The sequence below is a fragment of the Misgurnus anguillicaudatus genome, chromosome 11 (genome assembly GCF_027580225.2).
Source record: "Misgurnus anguillicaudatus chromosome 11, ASM2758022v2, whole genome shotgun sequence".
NCBI classification, from domain to species: Eukaryota; Metazoa; Chordata; class Actinopteri; order Cypriniformes; family Cobitidae; genus Misgurnus; species Misgurnus anguillicaudatus.
Window position 1 is genome coordinate 27,561,265 of NC_073347.2, and position 17,297 is coordinate 27,578,561.

Below are 17,297 nucleotides of genomic sequence, written 5' to 3' on the forward strand. Positions count from 1 at the left end.
ACAACAGATCATCCACACACATTATACCACTACAAAAAACACCCCAAAACCCCATACTGCAACCCAAACCACATGTTCTTGTGCACTTTTTAACCCAAACCTTATCTAAGTTACATCTGTATGTTCAGCCACACACACACTCAAACTTACCATCGGCTAATAACAGAGCTGGAGTGGGAAAAAAACATGAAATGACATGAAGAAAACATTAGACAGATAAATGTGGAGGGAGTTCACAAAGCAGTGAGATACTGGACAGGATTTATTTACTCAGATAACATGAATAAAAATATTCCTAGCCGGCGGCGTTTCATCACCCTCGCCAGAATCTTCGGTCCGGACAGGTGTGAGTGTGCAGATGTGATCAGATGTGATAGTGTGGGCTAATCCAAAGAGCTACAGCAGGTGGTTGCCCGTAGCAACAAGAGTGTCATAGTGGCATTTTAAAAGCGACTGAACAAAGACGTGCTAAAGACCAAAAACAAAGCTCATTATTCACACTGTGATTTCACTGCTGTAGCAAAAGTCAAAGATTCCTTACAGCCATGCAAGACACAAACACAAACATTCGCTTATTTCTTTCCATTAACTTCTATTGTTTGTATGCTGCACAAATTTTAATTTCTATAACCTTTTCCACCCAATGCTTACTTGGCTGTGAAACCAGGCCTTAAAGTTTTAAGTTGTAACTAATACAATGTTTGAAATATGTTTTAGGTTCTGCATGGTGGCTGTAAGCTGGATGCCACATGTAATTGATTTCCTGCTTTTATAAACCTTGCATGGGAATTTGGTTCCTACAATGTATGCAAACCCAGAAGAAAGAAAATCACAGATGAGATCTTTTTAATGTCTCAAATATCCCTTCAAGACACCAATGAGATTAAAAGAAGAATACATTTAATTTTTTCTTAAGTCTCCTGCGTCTCAGATATTTCCTCTGAGAAAAAGACACAGAAATCTGACAAAGGTCTCTATTAGAGTTTAAGAAGAGATCTTTTAAGAAGTCCCACTGAAATCAAAATGGACAATTCTTATGTTTTAACTCTTTCCCCCGCCAGTGTTTTTTAAAAAGTTTCCAGCGCCAGCATTTTTTATGATTTTCACAAAAGTTGAATGCCTTCCAGAAAAAATTCTTCTTTAAATATATAAACATATGAATATACACTCACCTAAAGGATTATTAGGAACACCATACTAATACTGTGTTTAACCCCCTTTCGCCTTCAGAACTGCCTTAATTCTACGTGGCATTGATTCAATGCTGAAAGCATTTTTTAAAAATTTTGGCCCATATTGATAGGATAGCATCTTGCAGTTGATGGAGATTTGTGGGATGCACATCCAGGGCACGAAGCTCCCGTTCCCCCACACCCCAAAGATGCTCTATTGGGTTGGGATCTGGTCACTGTGGGGGCCATTTTAATACAATGAACTCATTGTCATGTTCAAGAAACCAATTTGAAATGATTCGAGCTTTGTGACATGGTGCATTATCCGGCTGGAAGTAGCCATCAGAGGATGGGTACATGGTGGTCATAAAAAGATGGACATGGTCAGAAACAATGCTCAGGTAGGCCGTGGCATTTAAACGATGCCCAATTGGCACTAAGGGGCCTAAAATGTGGCAAGAAAACATCCCCCACACCATTACACCATTGCATTAATGAGAAATTGAACATGTGTTCCTAATAATCCTTTAGGTGCGTGTATAAATAATATATTAAATGAAAGAACAGACCCTCTGCTTTCAAACAAAAAAATCTGTTTTATCCTATTTTCATTTGTTCTCTTTTTATCACATTTCAAATATAGGTAGGTTTCTTCACAAATACCAAATTTTGAACAAGATAATTTGAAATACACAGAGTTTTTACTGTTTTTGGATACAGTGAATGCTTCAGTGTTTTATAAGTTGGTTTAAAGTGCCCACCTAGTGGTAAATAGTGGAAATATGGATTGCCGTAAAAACTGTTATTGGCAGGGAAGCGTTTTCTTTTAATTGACGAGATAACTTGTCAATGGCGGGGAAAGAACCAGCAAAAACCAGTCTGTGCTTATTTGGTCTTAAAGAGACAGTAACCTCAATTAACATACTTAAAGAGTAACTAAACCTTAAACCACCTTTTTTTAGTTAATGATCTGTAAGAATGGGGCTTTATTAGTGCTGTTCATCGATTTTAGTAAGTTTTTTGACATTTGTATATAAAGTGTTTCAATACTACATTATATGGTGTAAAAACGTCTAAGTGCTGCCCTCTTCAGGTTGAACGGTGGCTACTGCAGTTGAATTTTCCTATTGGATGTTAGGTCCAAAAAATAACTCGTGACGTAAGCAGATTCAAGCTCACCACGCCCTTGTTACGATCTCACCACACACTTGGTACAAGCTTAGTCTGTCCCCTCTATCTCCGTTGGGATCTGCCCACTTTTCTTGCATTTTTCAAATATTAACAGTGGGCGGAGTCAGGCTCTGACCTGGGGTTTAGTTACGCTTCAAGTCTGTGTCATTAATGTTAATCAAACAAACTAAGACAAAGAGAAAATCACTTTTGTAGCTCTAAAAAATTATTTAATTTAAGTAATACAATAAAGACAGTGTTATCATTCTCTATTCAGGGAAAAAAAACCTGTGTTTGGTAAAAAGTCACTTTGGCAGGTGGATTTCTAAATAAGTCACAACAGGAAAGTAAAGTTGACTGCGACTTCCAGTTCACGGGGACTTTAACAATGTCACAAACTGAGCTCAGATTGCAAAGTCTGCCATTTTTATTTTATTTCCCCTAAGGAATTTTAAGAGAAACATCTAAGACCAAGCTGATGATTCACAACTGATATCTCAGAGAGCTATGAAAGAGCGACATCTGAGCAATACAGTTTTCCTCTGAGAACCTAATCCACACACATGCACGCACACACACATTTGCGCTTTAATAGTTCTGTAATCAGTGCTGTAATTTTATACATCTGAGAATGAATGAGATGGTGACAAAGAAGCTTTGATTAAGTGTGTGTGTTTGTGTGTGTGTGTGTGCTGCAAAGAAAATATCGAGCCATAATGAGAAGCTGGATTTGTAAATAAGAAGCCCATAATTTATGCTTGAACGTGTCTGGGAGTAGGGCGGAGGGGCCTGATGCAGATTATTAACCTGTAATTTGTGCAGCATCACCAGCTCCAGGCAACTAGTCTTTATGATAACACACATACAAGATGTGACACATGCAGAAAGGAACTAATTTAATCTCAGCAACATTATTGTCACATTTTCTTTCACCGTTCTATCCTGGCAGCTCCAGATTCAACAGCTCAATATAAATCTATTGCACTTCGGCAAAAGCAACAGTGCTGATGGTGCCCTGGCAACGGTTACCAGACTGCTCTCTTCTTATTGCGCCCTGCATGAGGTAATGGAATTGTGGGATGCAGGTGTCGAGATTTTAACACAAAAACGTCCTTGTCATTGGCTCATTCTCAGTTGATTACCTGCATGCACAAGAAAACCTTTCGCAATAACAGCAAACACAATCTTACATATGAGACACACACAGGTCATATTTTAGGGAGCTGATAGATATTAACTGCAACCAAAGATATTGGATATAACAAGATTGAGCACTCCTATTACTTTGAATAGGGGACAATGCAATGCTCAACATGTTATGGTGATAAAAGCCCCGCCTTCTAGTTAAAGGAAAACACCACTGTTTTTCAATATTTCCATTATAAGTGGTATGCACGCATGCGGTGCAACAATTGTTTTTCCAGGTGCATCCACACCGCATCGACTTAAAAACATGTCAACTTTTCAGGATGCAGGTCATGTGACAACCAACCAACGGTCGCGTTTGCCTAACGGTTGAAGTTCTGCAAACTAAGTGCTTTTCTGCCATACAATATTTTATGCCACCATATTTACTTGTGTAACTACTCATATAACTGTGTTTAAATAGGGAAAACATGGAAGGGTTTGATGGCTTCTAAATTCATCCCTGTTTGGATCCTAAGGAATGAATGGTGCTAGGATAAATGCTAACACATTCACGAGGTGCTGTACAAAGATTTAGTGCACACATTGAAAAAAGATAGGTTTGTATCAATTTGTCTAAGTCGAGGTAAGAACATGGTAAAATATTGAAAAACTGTGGTGTTTTCCTTTAAAAAAACAATCATAAATCGATAAAGACTGACAATTCTATAGAGTTGTAAGAGGCACTTGTGCACATACGCAGTATCTGAAAAGACCTGAAAAACGTTTTTAGTGCCATTTGAGCTTCTGAAACAAAAGTTATGGTACTGCTTATGTCAGGTTTAATTGTTGTGCAGAAATATGTTTTTTATTGCAATTTTAGTGATTTAAGAAGATAGGACTTTAGTCTTGCATCACTGTCCGGAAGCATTGCAAACATGGCCCCCTAGTGACGTGACTTGGTTGTGGCCAGAAGGGATACAGCTATGGCCTAAATCTTGTGACATGTTGGGTAAATCCGGTGAAATGTTTGGTAAAATCCGGTTTGGGGGCTGATCCGACAAGATTTCACAAGAGTTTAGCAGTTGCTGTATATCTTTTTAGCCACAACCACCTGACGTTCCTAAAGGGACTTTGCTTCTGTAGAATTCATCCAGTCATCTGATCTTTCTATGCACCTGTCTCACCTCTCTTCTACTTGTATCGTCTATGTGTCCCCTGCTGTCTAAACCATCTCCTACCTGTCAAGTGTCTCACCCCTATACTTGGTGGATAATATAGCTCCATGTCAAAGAGAGCATTTCTCTATTTAGATGCATAAAGTGTAAAACGTTGCTTTAGATCCTACGACTGCTCTGACATATTCTGCAGCGACAGCATAACATCAGCAGTTTTAAAGTCGTGTTCTGATGCATCTGAAGTGATGTATCTCCTATTACAGGCTTGGTTTCAAAAACACCTACAACGCATCTGACACCATGTTTTATCTGTCTGAAGAGATGTTGCTGCTCTTTGGCGATCTTTAGAACCTAACTGTGTGTTTGTTGACAGATTAATCACTGTTTAATGTTTTAAAATGGCTGTTTGTTACATGTCTGAATATGGTTGTCGTCCATTTATACTGTACACATAAACAAGAGGACGCAACATCCTTCACACAAAAGACAATCCTAAAATGCATTGCAATAAGCTCGTAGAAGCTCTCATTGAAAAGATGACACGGAAAGGCAGACAATGCTGGAGAAATGTTGGTTATTAAAATGCATATTTGAGTCAAAGAATGAAAAACATGAGAAAATAAAAACAGCGGGGACAATAAGTATTTGACACATCAGCATTTTTATCAGTAAGGGGATTTCTAAGTGGGCTATTGACACAAAATTTCCACCAGATGTAGCCATCAAGCCAAATATTAAATTCATACAAAGAAACCAGAACACCCAAGCACACAAATTGAGTCACAACAAACAAAGTGAAATGACACAGGGAACAAGCATTGAACACATGAAGAGAACAAGGTGCAAAATGGCATAGAATGCCAGGGGATCACCTGAAATCTATATTGAAAGAGAAACCCTGCCCCCTATCAGTACTAATTGATGGCCTATAAAGGCTTCTCATTACCCAGGCCAGGAGTCACACAGGAAAGACTTCATGATGGGTAAAAGCAAAAACTCTCTCAAGATCTTCGTAATCTTATCGTTGATGGGAATGGTTATAGGCGCATTTCCAGAATGCTGAATGTTTGTGTGAGAACGGTGGGGGCCATTATCCGAAAATGGAAAGAGCATTACTTCACCATAAACCGGTCACGATCAGGTGCTCCACGTAAGATCCCTGTCCAAGAAGTCCAAAGAATAATCAGGAGAGATCTCCAAGAGCCAAGAACCACTTCAGGGCAGAACTTCAGGAAGACCTTGCATCAGCAGGTACTGTTGTTTCAAAGAAAACTAACCGCCATGGCATCCATGCACACTCACCACGCAAGACTCCACTGCTGAACATAAAGCATGTTGAGGATCGGTTAAAGTTTCGAAAGAGCATTTGGAGAAGCCTGTGGATTATTGGGAGACTATAGTATGGTCAGATGAAAGCAAAATTGAACTTTTTGGCAGTCATTCTAAACACCATGTTTGGAGAAGAAATGGCACTGCCCACCACCCCAAAAACACCATACCAACAGTTAAGTTTTGGGGTGGAAGCATTATGGTTTGGGGCTGCTTTTCAGCAAGGGGTACTGGCAGACTTCATATTATTGACGGCAGGATGAATGGACAAATGTACCGAGACATTCTGGATAAAAATCTGCTGCCATCTACCAGAAAGCTGAAAATGAAAAACCAAGGAAACAATGAAGTGGTTTCAAAGAAAGAACATCAAGTTGCTTGAATGGCCCAGTCAATCACCTGACCTAAATCCCATAAAAAATCTATTGAGAGAACTGAAGATCAAAGTTCATATATAAAGGCCCAAGGAACCTTCAAGATTTAAAGACCATTTGTGTGGAAGAATGGGCCAGAATCACTCCTGAGCAATGCAGACGGCCGGTCTAGAAGCTGTAATCACCAACAAAGGCTTTTCTATAAAGTATTAAATAAAGTGTGTTCAATACTTGTTCCCTATGTCACTTCACTTTATTTATCATGACTCAACTTGTATACTTAAATGTTCTGATTTCTTTGTATGAATTCAATATTTGGCTTGATGGCTACATCTGGTGGAAATTTTGTGTCAATAGCCCACTTAGAAATCCCCTTAATGATAAAAATGCTGATGTGTCAACTACTTATTTTCCCCGCTGTATATATGGTCATTATACCAATGCAAAAACAATAAATCTAATGGAGGCATGACAAGACTTTTTCACAGTACTGTATGTGTGCTAGGTACATTTATGCATATATTCTTATTCATTTAGCATTGCCTATACTAAATTTAATTGTAAGTATAGTCATGTGTGCTTCTCTTGCAAACAGCTATTTGTAAAATGCCTGGAGTTATTGCCTATGTACAGAACAACAACTGAGTCACATCAGAAAGATACATTATAGGCAGCTGGCTATTGAGGCAGTAGGTAGTCTACTAGGCTTTGAACAGAGCTAACATGTTGTTTCTTGGGCTTAGGTAAGTTCGTAAATAAATAGGTTGTTGAATGGTGTCCAAGCGAGATGGGAATGCAAACAGAGAGGACCAGCTGTTCTTCATCTCTCATTCTTTCTAAAGGGTACAATACTAGGACAAGGACACATGCGTACATGCAAACACACACACACACACACACACACACACACACACACACACACACACACACAGTACCGCAGCGCTGTGGTGTGGGTGTCTGTAACATTGACCGCTTCTGCTTGATTTATGAAGGGATATTGAAAGACACACTTAACTGTCTGGGGCTACTTTGTTTTTGTATTCAATTGTCGCACTCTTTAAGAACCTTCCAGGCGTTTAAGGTTGTTTAAATGAGCCAGGGACAAAGCAACACACTTTATGTAGTTTCCTAAACAATAGGAATAGCTGTGCAAAAATTGCAAGACAAAAACTGGAATGTTGCCATTTATAAAGCATTAAGAAAACGTCATCATGCATATGTGAGTCAAAGTTGAGTCAGATTTAAAGGTGTGCCCTTTGGGTCTTTGTTGGATTCATGTGGTTGGAGTCAATGTCACTTTAAGGCAAATCCGTTCATTCAGCAGCCATCTTGGCCACGCCTCTGTTGTAATTGTTTTCTAGTTAAACCACTTGTAATAGCACTTTTGGGAGTACTTCGGCGCAGTAACACCCTCCCTCTCCCATTATGAAAGGGAGAAGGGGAGCGGACTTTTCAGGCGAGTCGAAGTACTCCCAAAAGTGCTATTACGCCATAAAATATAGTTCCTCTTTTAAATCCGCTTAGAAAAGCTCTACGTTTTATTTTGTAGCACCAAACTTGCTCGTATAACTACTCGTCTTAAATAGGAAAAACGTTGATGTGTTTGGTCACTTCTAACTTTATCTCTGATTGGTACCATTGAATGAATGGGGCTAAGCTAAATGCTATCAAAGTGTCGCAGCGCGCTCCAGCACTTACGTGCACGCACACAGATGATAGAGGGATGTATCAACAATTCTTAGTTAAGGTAATAACATAGTTTAACATTTAAAATGAGTAGACTATTCCTTTAAGTTCAACATTACACTTGATGAAAACACCATTTCCAAATCTGAACACAAAGGTGAACAGTAGTAATGGCAGAAACTGTGAATCTTTGGATTTATTGATTTATTTAGGATGTTTTTAATAGTAACACCTACGAATTGTCATTACATAAAGTCCCACGAACCAGAAGTTGCGATCGACTTCCGTGTTGTGACGTATTTCTGAGTAAAACAGAATGTCACATGAGTGGATGTGGCTTTTGTTTTCCACTGTGATTGGATATAGAAAAGTAGGCGTTTCATTCAGAAATGAAACTGGCATCAGACCATAGACTGTAAAAAAATGCCCGTTCGCTCTCTTCCAGTAGTGAAAAGTGAAGCCGCCAGTGTCCCGATACGGCACTGACATCTTGGGTCTTGAGTCTGCGCAGTAGCAATTTTGGGACCAGTCCTGCGCAGTAGTGAGCAGGAAGTAAAGCTGCGAAAAATAAAGGCCCCGCCCTCGCAGAATGCGCATATAACAGCTGTCAATCATGACGTCACACCACCATTTTTATAGCATTAATTAACTAATTAAAAACAAACTTATTTTAAAAACAAACACTTGAATTTACATCAGCGTGAAAAAAAACGACAATAAATGACAAAAACCAGCTACGGAAACAAGATAATTGAAGTGTAATTAAATTGTTTCGTTGGTCATTGAATAACATGGGGGAGGCGGGGTTTATGACCTGTACTAGGACCGTTCAGGGGGGTGGGGGGGGGGCGATCGAGATGTTTTGGCTTCACTTTTCAGGGCTTGTGCGGCAAGCTTGCATCAGACTGACAGATGGAGGGGCGGGGTTAATGAATGCTCCCACCCAAGCCGCCTAGCTGACATCATCAGAGAATGATTGCCACATAAGGAAGGAAGTACATTTTCAGATTTTGATAAAAGAGGAAATGAATATTTAAAAAAAAATATGAATTACATGGATAAATTGTTTATAATAAACACTGCAATATTACATGAAAAATAAGGTCAATTTGCGTGAATGAACTATATACTGAATCCCAAATCCTGCAAGACTCTCACTGCTAACCATGAAAACCCATGAAAAGCAATGACACAAAGCATAAACAAAACTAAAAGTGATGGTGACATGATTTTATAATATGAACCAAATGAGATTAATGAATAGATGAAATGAATAGAAAAGAAAGCCAATGGTGTGTGAGTATAACGTGTGTTTGTTACCTTTCTGAAGGCTCATATCCACCATGCGAGGTTCTGCCAGCTCCAGGTAGAAGTTTTTGTTTTTTTCATATTCCTCATCGTCAATAATCTTGACCTGTATGGTTTTACTAAAAAGAAAGAGAGAGGTGTTAGAGGTGAAGGGTCATCAAGCTGCCCTGAGGTCAAAGGTCATGCAAACCCACTTTATAATCTTTTACAGATTTATTACTCGAGTTGTCACCTACAATCAATCAGAGGGTGACAGAAGAGTTATCTACAAAGTAAAACTATGGTAAATGAGTTTGTATATCCAGTACACAATTTAAAATGTAGATTTTTTTAGCCAATCACCTTAGCCGTAAATGCCATGTTACTAATAACAGTCACTAATTAATTCCTTCACACAAATGTCCTGAGCTGTTATGTCAAAGACAATAGATTATCTTCTCTTTCTTTCTTTCTTTCTTTCTTTCTTTCTTTCTTTCTTTCTTTCTTTCTTTCTTTCTTTCTTTCTTTCTTTCTTTCTTTCTTTCTTTCTTTCTTTCTCTCTCTCTCTCTCTCTCTATCTCTCTCTCTCTATCTATCTATCTATCTATAATACACAGTGACTTTTGAATGACTGTCAAAGAATGATCATCATCTTGACCCCTTCAATGTGTTTCGGGTAAACTGAACTTTGGACCCTGTGGACTGTGTGAAACCGCTCGTTTCCCTACATGACCATTCGCTACTTAACACTTCTGATCAGCAACATCCGTCTCTCTATCATTCACTCTGTCACTCTTTCAATGTTCTCAGCATGTGTGTATGTATTTATAACTCGGCATGTGATGGATGTTGACCTGGTTTCGCTGTCACTGTAAGTAACACCTGTTTGATGTGTGTTTGAATGAGAGTATATAAGTGTGTGTGTGTGATCCATATGGATTAGTTGCTCAGTACAGCTGTCCTCAGACTCACACATCCCCTCTAGTCTCTCCAATATGTCTTTCAGTCAGACATACTCATTTTCTTATTCTGTTCTTCTCTGCCCTGTTTCTCCTCTATAAGTGGACACATTATACCCAAATGTCCTCTCTATCCTTACTCACTCACTTACTCACTGGAAATTATACACACACGCACACACAAAGGTTTGATGCACTATATTAGTGAGGATATCTCATAGCCTTCCACAGGTTTTCATACCAGGCTAAAATTTTCTATCTCCTATCACTACACCTCACACAAAAATTTGAAGACTTTGGTTCCAAAACGCAATAAATCCATTTTGACAAATTTCGGTAAAAACATGTTTTCTATACCAAGAAAATGACAAGATGATTTTCTGTTACAAACCTTCACATAGCATCTTTAGGTTATAAAAACATAAAAAATTCAAATCCATAACTTGATTTTCAAAGATTTATTATAAAAACGAATTATTTTTTCCACAAAATGCAATAAATCCATGACAGTTTTTTATTTCAAAATGCTATAAATCTATTAAATCAATGTATAAATGTGCATTCATCTTTACCATTTTATATTTATTTAGTTGACTAGTGGTAAACAATGATTAAAAAATAAACATTAATGGCATTAACCAAAACACTTACTTTGTTATATTAAGAACACTGTTATTGCTGCGGTTACACTTGACGTCGTTTCTTTACATTTTTCACTGCGATCAGCTGTAAAATGTTTTAGTCCTGCTCGATTTTCGTTGACTTTGAGTAAAATAATGTAAAGTTTTTCATAAGATCCTCTGGGGTCAATGTGTTAGCATGAGAAGCTTGATGCTGTCGGGAGAATAGGCACCCGAGTGCCTCTTGCGGAAATTATTAGATGTTGATGGCTTACGTTTCTTTCCTGTCACAGAAAACCATCACAGTTTTATCAATGCAATTAAAGTATAATTTTGTTTTGTTTGTTGATCACGAAGTACAAAGTAGATGAGGAAAACTAGGACTCCGTGTACTCAGCGCGCCGCCATTGTTTGTTTACATTGCCTGACTGTGGGCTGTAATTTCAGGAATGGATTTATTGCGTTCTGTAAAAAAGGAGGAGTGGCGTTTATCGCATTTTGGGAAAAAAGGGAGAAATGATGACAGAATAACACGGCGGATATTGGATTTTGCGTAAAATTAAGAATTTACTTTAACTACTGACCTGATATAATACTGATTTTGGCAGTAACTCATTTTTTTCAAAAATGGCGTTTATTGCATTTTGGAACAACACTCTTCATTTTAACATTATTCACTTTGAGATCCATACTTGCTGTTAACCGGTTAAGCAACAATTTTTAAAGGATTACTCTACTTTTATAAAAAAAAATCCCATTATTTTAGTCACCCACATGTCATCCAAGATGTTGATGTCTTTCTTTGTTTAGTCAAAAAGAAATTACGTTTTTTGAGGAAAACATTCCAGGATTTTTCCCCATATAGTGGACTTTGGATCTCAACAGTTTACAGTTTACATTTTTGCAACTTCAACTTTATTTGTATAGCACATTTAAAAACAACAAGAGTTGACCAAAGTGCTTCACATAATTAACTCTTTCCCCGCCATTGACGAGATATCTCGCAAATTAAGAGAAAACGCTTCCCCGCCAATGACGAGATTTTCCGTCTTTCAGCAATACCGCTATTATCCACCAGGTGGCGCCCTTCCGCAACTTTTTAAACCCGGAAGTATTGCCCTATGGCAAGCTGCTGCATGTCCGTGTCTGTTTAAAAGATCGCTCTGAATGGGATCGCTATGAAAAGTCCGTCACAAACATGGAATTATCTCTGCTTTTTGCTCAAAATGTGGTGTTTTTGCAGAAACCTACCCATATTCAAAAGCTGATTACAAAAGAACTACTCAAGGTAGGATGAAACGTTTTTTTTTTTGTTTGAAAGCAGAGGGTCTGTTCTTTCATTTGGTATATTGTATGTTTATATATCTGAAGAAGAGCATTTTCTGGAAGGCATTAAACTTTGGTGAAAATCATGAAAAACGTTGGCGCTGGCTGGCAACTTTTTAAAAAAATGCTGGCGGTGAAAGAGTTAAGAACTACACAAATTCACATCAACGTAAATCAGCTAACACATAACACTGTCAAAATATCTCATCAATTTACATTAAAAGCCAAAGAATTGAAATGTGTCTTGAGCAAAGACTTAAAACTCTCAAGTGTTTGGGCTGTTTTTATATGAACTGGTAAGCCATTTCATAGTTTAGGCGCCACCACTGAAAATGCTCGGTCTCCTCTATTCTTACGCCTAGACCGTGGAACATTTAGAAGCACTTGATTTGATGATCTCAATGATCTAGCTGGAGTATAGACATGTTCTGATAAATAAGAAGGTGCCCTTCCCTTTAAAATCTTAAATACAAACAATAACATTTTAAAATCAATTCTAAAACTAACCGGAAGCCAATGCAGCGAAGCCAAAACTGGGGTAATATGCTACCGTTTCCTTGTCCCGGTTAAAAGCCGAGGCGCTGCATTTTGAACCAATTGCAAACGTTTTAGAGATGACTGGTCTAACGCTAAACCTACATAAAGGGCGTTGCAGTAATCCAATCGAGATGTTATAAAGGCATGAATTACCTTCTCAAAATCTTTGTGTGGCAAATAGGGCTTAACCTTGGCCAGCAATCTCAATTGAAAGAAACTAGATTTTACTACAGAGCTTATCTGTCTCTCAAATTTACACGCACTATCAAAAATAACCCCAAGGTTCTTAGTAAAGGGATGAATATATGAACTTAGGTCGCCAAGTACATCAAGACCAGCACTCAAATCACCCAAATGATCAAACATAACCACTTCAGTCTCATTATCATTAAGGCATAGAAAATTTTGTTCTAGCCATATTTTTAGATCTCGAAGGCAGTTTAACAATGGCTGAACTGAGGATTTATCATTTGTTTTCAAAGGCAGATAAATCTGTACATCGTCAGCATAGCAATGGCATGGGATGTCATGTTTTGTAAAAATGTCTCCTACTGGTAGCATCTACAGCGAAAATAACACTGGTCCCAATATGGAGCCTTGGGGGACACCACAAGTAATTGCTGCAGCAGAGGAACTGAAATCACCAAGGTGAACAGAGAAACTCCTATCAGACAGATATGACTGAAACCATTTGAGGGCAATGCCCTTAATACCTACACAATTTTCAAGTCGTGATAAGAGAATTGAGTGATTGACTGTATCAAAAGCTGCAGTTAGATCCAAAAGTATCAAGACCGCAGCATTACCATAATCAGCAGCTAAAAGGAGATCATTATATACTCGCAAAAGGGCAGTTTAAGTACTATGATAGGGTTTAAAGGGTTTTCATGGATACTAAATATGTCTAAAAATGATTGCAGTTGGTTATAGACAACTCTTTCTAAAACTTTAGATATAAAAGGAAGTTTTGAAATAGGTCTAAAATTTGACAGAACTGAATGATCCAAATAGTTCTTTTTTAAAAGTGGTTGCACAACAGCATGTTTAAATGCAGCCGATACGCAGCCTGAGCTAAGAGATATATTGACCAGTGAAAGAATATTAGACCCAACAGTATCAAAAGCATTCCTCACTAAACGTGCAGGAATACAATCACAAGAAGAACTAGTGGGACGTAACTGTTATTCTTAAACTGGTGGTCTTCTTCCTCCGCTTAATTTTTCAGTTTACAAAGTCCATCATCTAAATAGGGATTAGACATAGCGCCAGCGCAACTGGCTTTTAAAGGGGGTGAGATATAAGACTCTCATTGGTTTATTGCACGTTACGCCCAAAACCCACCCATTACTCATTAGGAAAATATGTACAACCCTTTTTGACCGTGCGCTCGCCGCACAAATTATTTTTCCCGTCGTTAAATTAGCAAAAGTGGCATCGGACATGCCCATTTAGACCGTGCGCTTTAGACGATGCGCTTAGATCGTTAAAATAGGGCCCATTGACAAGAATTTGTATAATTTCACATACAACAACATCGGAACGGTCCTCTTTCTCCACACTTGTAAACACTGGAGTTTTGCATATGTGGTTCTCTTTTTTTGTCATTTAATCTAAATAGATAATGGTTACATAATGGTAGACTTTAAATAATGGCAGTGTGCGAAAGAAGACACAAAAGGAATGGGACATGGCTGCATGTTTAGTGTGTGACCTGATGTGCTAGTTACCAGTTTTGGGGAAAGTTACTTTTAAAAGTAATGCATTACAATATTAAGTTACTCCCAAAAAAGTTACGAATTGCGTTACTTCGTTACTTTTCATGGAAAGTAGTGCTTTCGTTACTTTTTAGTTACTTTTGCTTTATATTGGCTGAGGCTTGATCTCTTTCAGGCCTTGCAGGTGTTTTTTATGACTGAAAAGTTCTGCATTCAGAAATTGCATATTTCATCACAAAAATGTCGAGCTCTGGCCTGCCATCTCAGTTTCTGACTCGAACTGTTCCCCACACAGGCATGTACGCAGAGAGTGAATAATGTGACTATGTTTAGTTTAATTTAGTACATAATTTTTTTGTTAATTGAATTAAAAAAGTAACTCAAATATTAATATGTACATTTAAAAAGTAATTTGTTACTTTACTCATTACTTCAAAAAAGTAATATTATTAAATAATGCACGTTACTTGTAATGCGTTACCCCCAACACTGCTAGTTAACAATCTCAGACTCTTTGCCTAAGATACACTTTATTGTGGTGCAAAAAGCCAAGTATTATGTGTGGGTGGGTGGTTGCATGAACCTACTACAGTACATTTACAGTAAAAAAATGCTTTTGTTGTGGCACCTTCTCTGTACTTCTGGCTTTCTCTGACCTGCTCTAAGCTGTAGTGACACTGTTGGAGTTCACTGCCAACTGATTTAAACATTGCACCTGCTCAAACCCAACACATGCTACACACTCTACACCACAAAAAAAAAATGTTTGTTCCCTTTAAGAAGCTCCTAATATGTGCCATTTAGGTATAGATATGTATAAGTTGGATGTAATAGTATGCACTCTTAGGTGCATACTTACAAAGGTATACTTTTTAAAAGGGTACTCCCCCCGCAGGGCCTTTCGCACAGCAGGAAAATTTTCATAGTACCTACAGTATTTGTGGGACTACCCATTTTTAGCATGTTCGCAGCTTCTACTTCGTAGTAGGATTTAAACAGCACAACGCAAACTATTCATGATGTAAGTGTATGTTAATTGGTGAGAAGCATGACATACAAAACATCAGCAGCCAAATGTTTTTGAAAGCCTTGTAAATATACAGTTTATACTTCTCGAACATTAATGTACACAAACATAAATGTGTTCTTTTCTCATCCTCGATGAACACAAGTTGTCGATCCTCCTCATGCACATATCAGCCACTAATCCACTGTCTGCGTATCGTCTTTCTGTCGTGACCATTTACATGACGATGTGGTGACAGTAGGGATAAAAGCTTATTGTTTGGGCCAGATTGCTGTCTGGATGTTTTCTGTATCGCCCATTACTGTGTGAATGCTACTGCCAATTACACTGATTTCAGATCAGCTATCAGTACGAATGGTACGTCACTTCTGAATCACAACTGGCGGTGCAAATGCAACCAGGGAAATGGTACTGGGGAATATTAGTTATCGAGAATCACCCCAGTACTCTTTTTTGGTGACTTAGTACAGTGGTTTTCGAACTGGGGGCTGCGAGATGGTGCCAGGGGGGCCCCAGTTTTATGACATTTTATGAAATACATTAATTTATCATGAATTCTGTGTAATTAAACCTAAAAAAATAAGGCTACTAACCAAAACCACTACTTTTTTGTATAATTTAATGGTTTTTTAAATTAAAATGTTGAGTTTTAGAACAGTTTTTTGTCACAAATTTTCTTTGGGGGGCCGCGAAAGGAATGCACCGTACACTTGGGGGGCCGCATGCTGAAAAAGTTTGGGAACCACTGACTTAGTATACGAACTGCGCGGTGCAAAAGGGGTTATACACAGCTTTTAAGTAAGTAAATAAGTATGTAAGTATAGATGCTTATAGGTAGGTGAGCTCTATGTGGTGCTGCATTACAAAATGTGTCACAAAACTAAATTTAATGTCAACAGCAATCAACGTTTTTTTTTAACTAATAATAATTACCAAGACGATGGCATTTTAATTTACAGTACGTGTACTTACCTTTAACATATATGGTAAATATTTTTTACTTACAGACAAATGTGTGGTACTTACTTTTGAGTATCTACATGGTAATTAAATAGTATCATTACTGTACTTACCAGTGGTACATACTTGGTAGTTATTATGTAACTCTAGATAAGTACTGGGTAATACCAGATTCATATGTATAGTGTAGGTTATACTGTAAGTAACAAGAAACACTACTGTACTTACAAATGAATGTACAATATAGTATTTAGTACCTACAGGCATATGCAGGTTAATGACAGGTACTTATAGTGTATATCTTTGATAACTAATAACAAACACTACTGTACTTAAAAATTGTATGTACATGGTAAATGTGTAGTACAACATATTTACCATATATGTACAAGGTAAGTACATGTACTGTAAAATAAAGTGCTACCAAAAAGACATTACACCGCCAACGTATTCCCTGTGTCCAACAGGTTCCTCCTACTTAAAAAACACACCTGCTGAGAAACCTGTTGAAGTGGCAATCTGATTTGCTATTTTAAGACTCGGCAACAGCACACAGTCAACTGAGAACTGCACAGCAAACAACATCAATTCAAACTCAGCCGTGTCTGTCATCACTGCAGATATCTGAGGTTTGTTATTTCCATCAACTTGAACAAAAGTCTAAAACTTCTTAAGACAAATATAAAGACTCGCCAAAAAACAAGCACCCCAGCTATCACTGGGGCAGCAGTATTCTTTCAAAAAGTACACCTTTGCACCTAAGGAGTTCATAATTTGACATACATATCTGTACCCTGGGTGCCAGCCGATCTTAGCCCCGCCCACAACATTT

General features: G+C 38.0%; 1 protein-coding gene across 6 annotated transcripts in view; it reads right to left on the reverse strand.

Annotated features, from left to right (window-relative positions):
• Window positions 1-17,297, reverse strand: part of slc8a3 (solute carrier family 8 member 3) — a 62,650-nt gene that overhangs the window by 11,768 nt on the left and 33,585 nt on the right. For 5 of the 6 annotated variants that reach the window (XM_073873453.1, XM_073873454.1, XM_073873452.1 and 2 more), the window contains exons 3-4: window positions 9,355-9,461; window positions 151-168 (exon numbers count right to left, since the gene is read on the reverse strand). In XM_073873453.1, the coding sequence (XP_073729554.1) occupies window positions 151-168; window positions 9,355-9,461 (125 nt within the window). The remainder of the gene's footprint in view (window positions 1-150; window positions 169-9,354; window positions 9,462-17,297) is intronic. The other variant, XM_073873457.1, reaches the window with a different exon arrangement.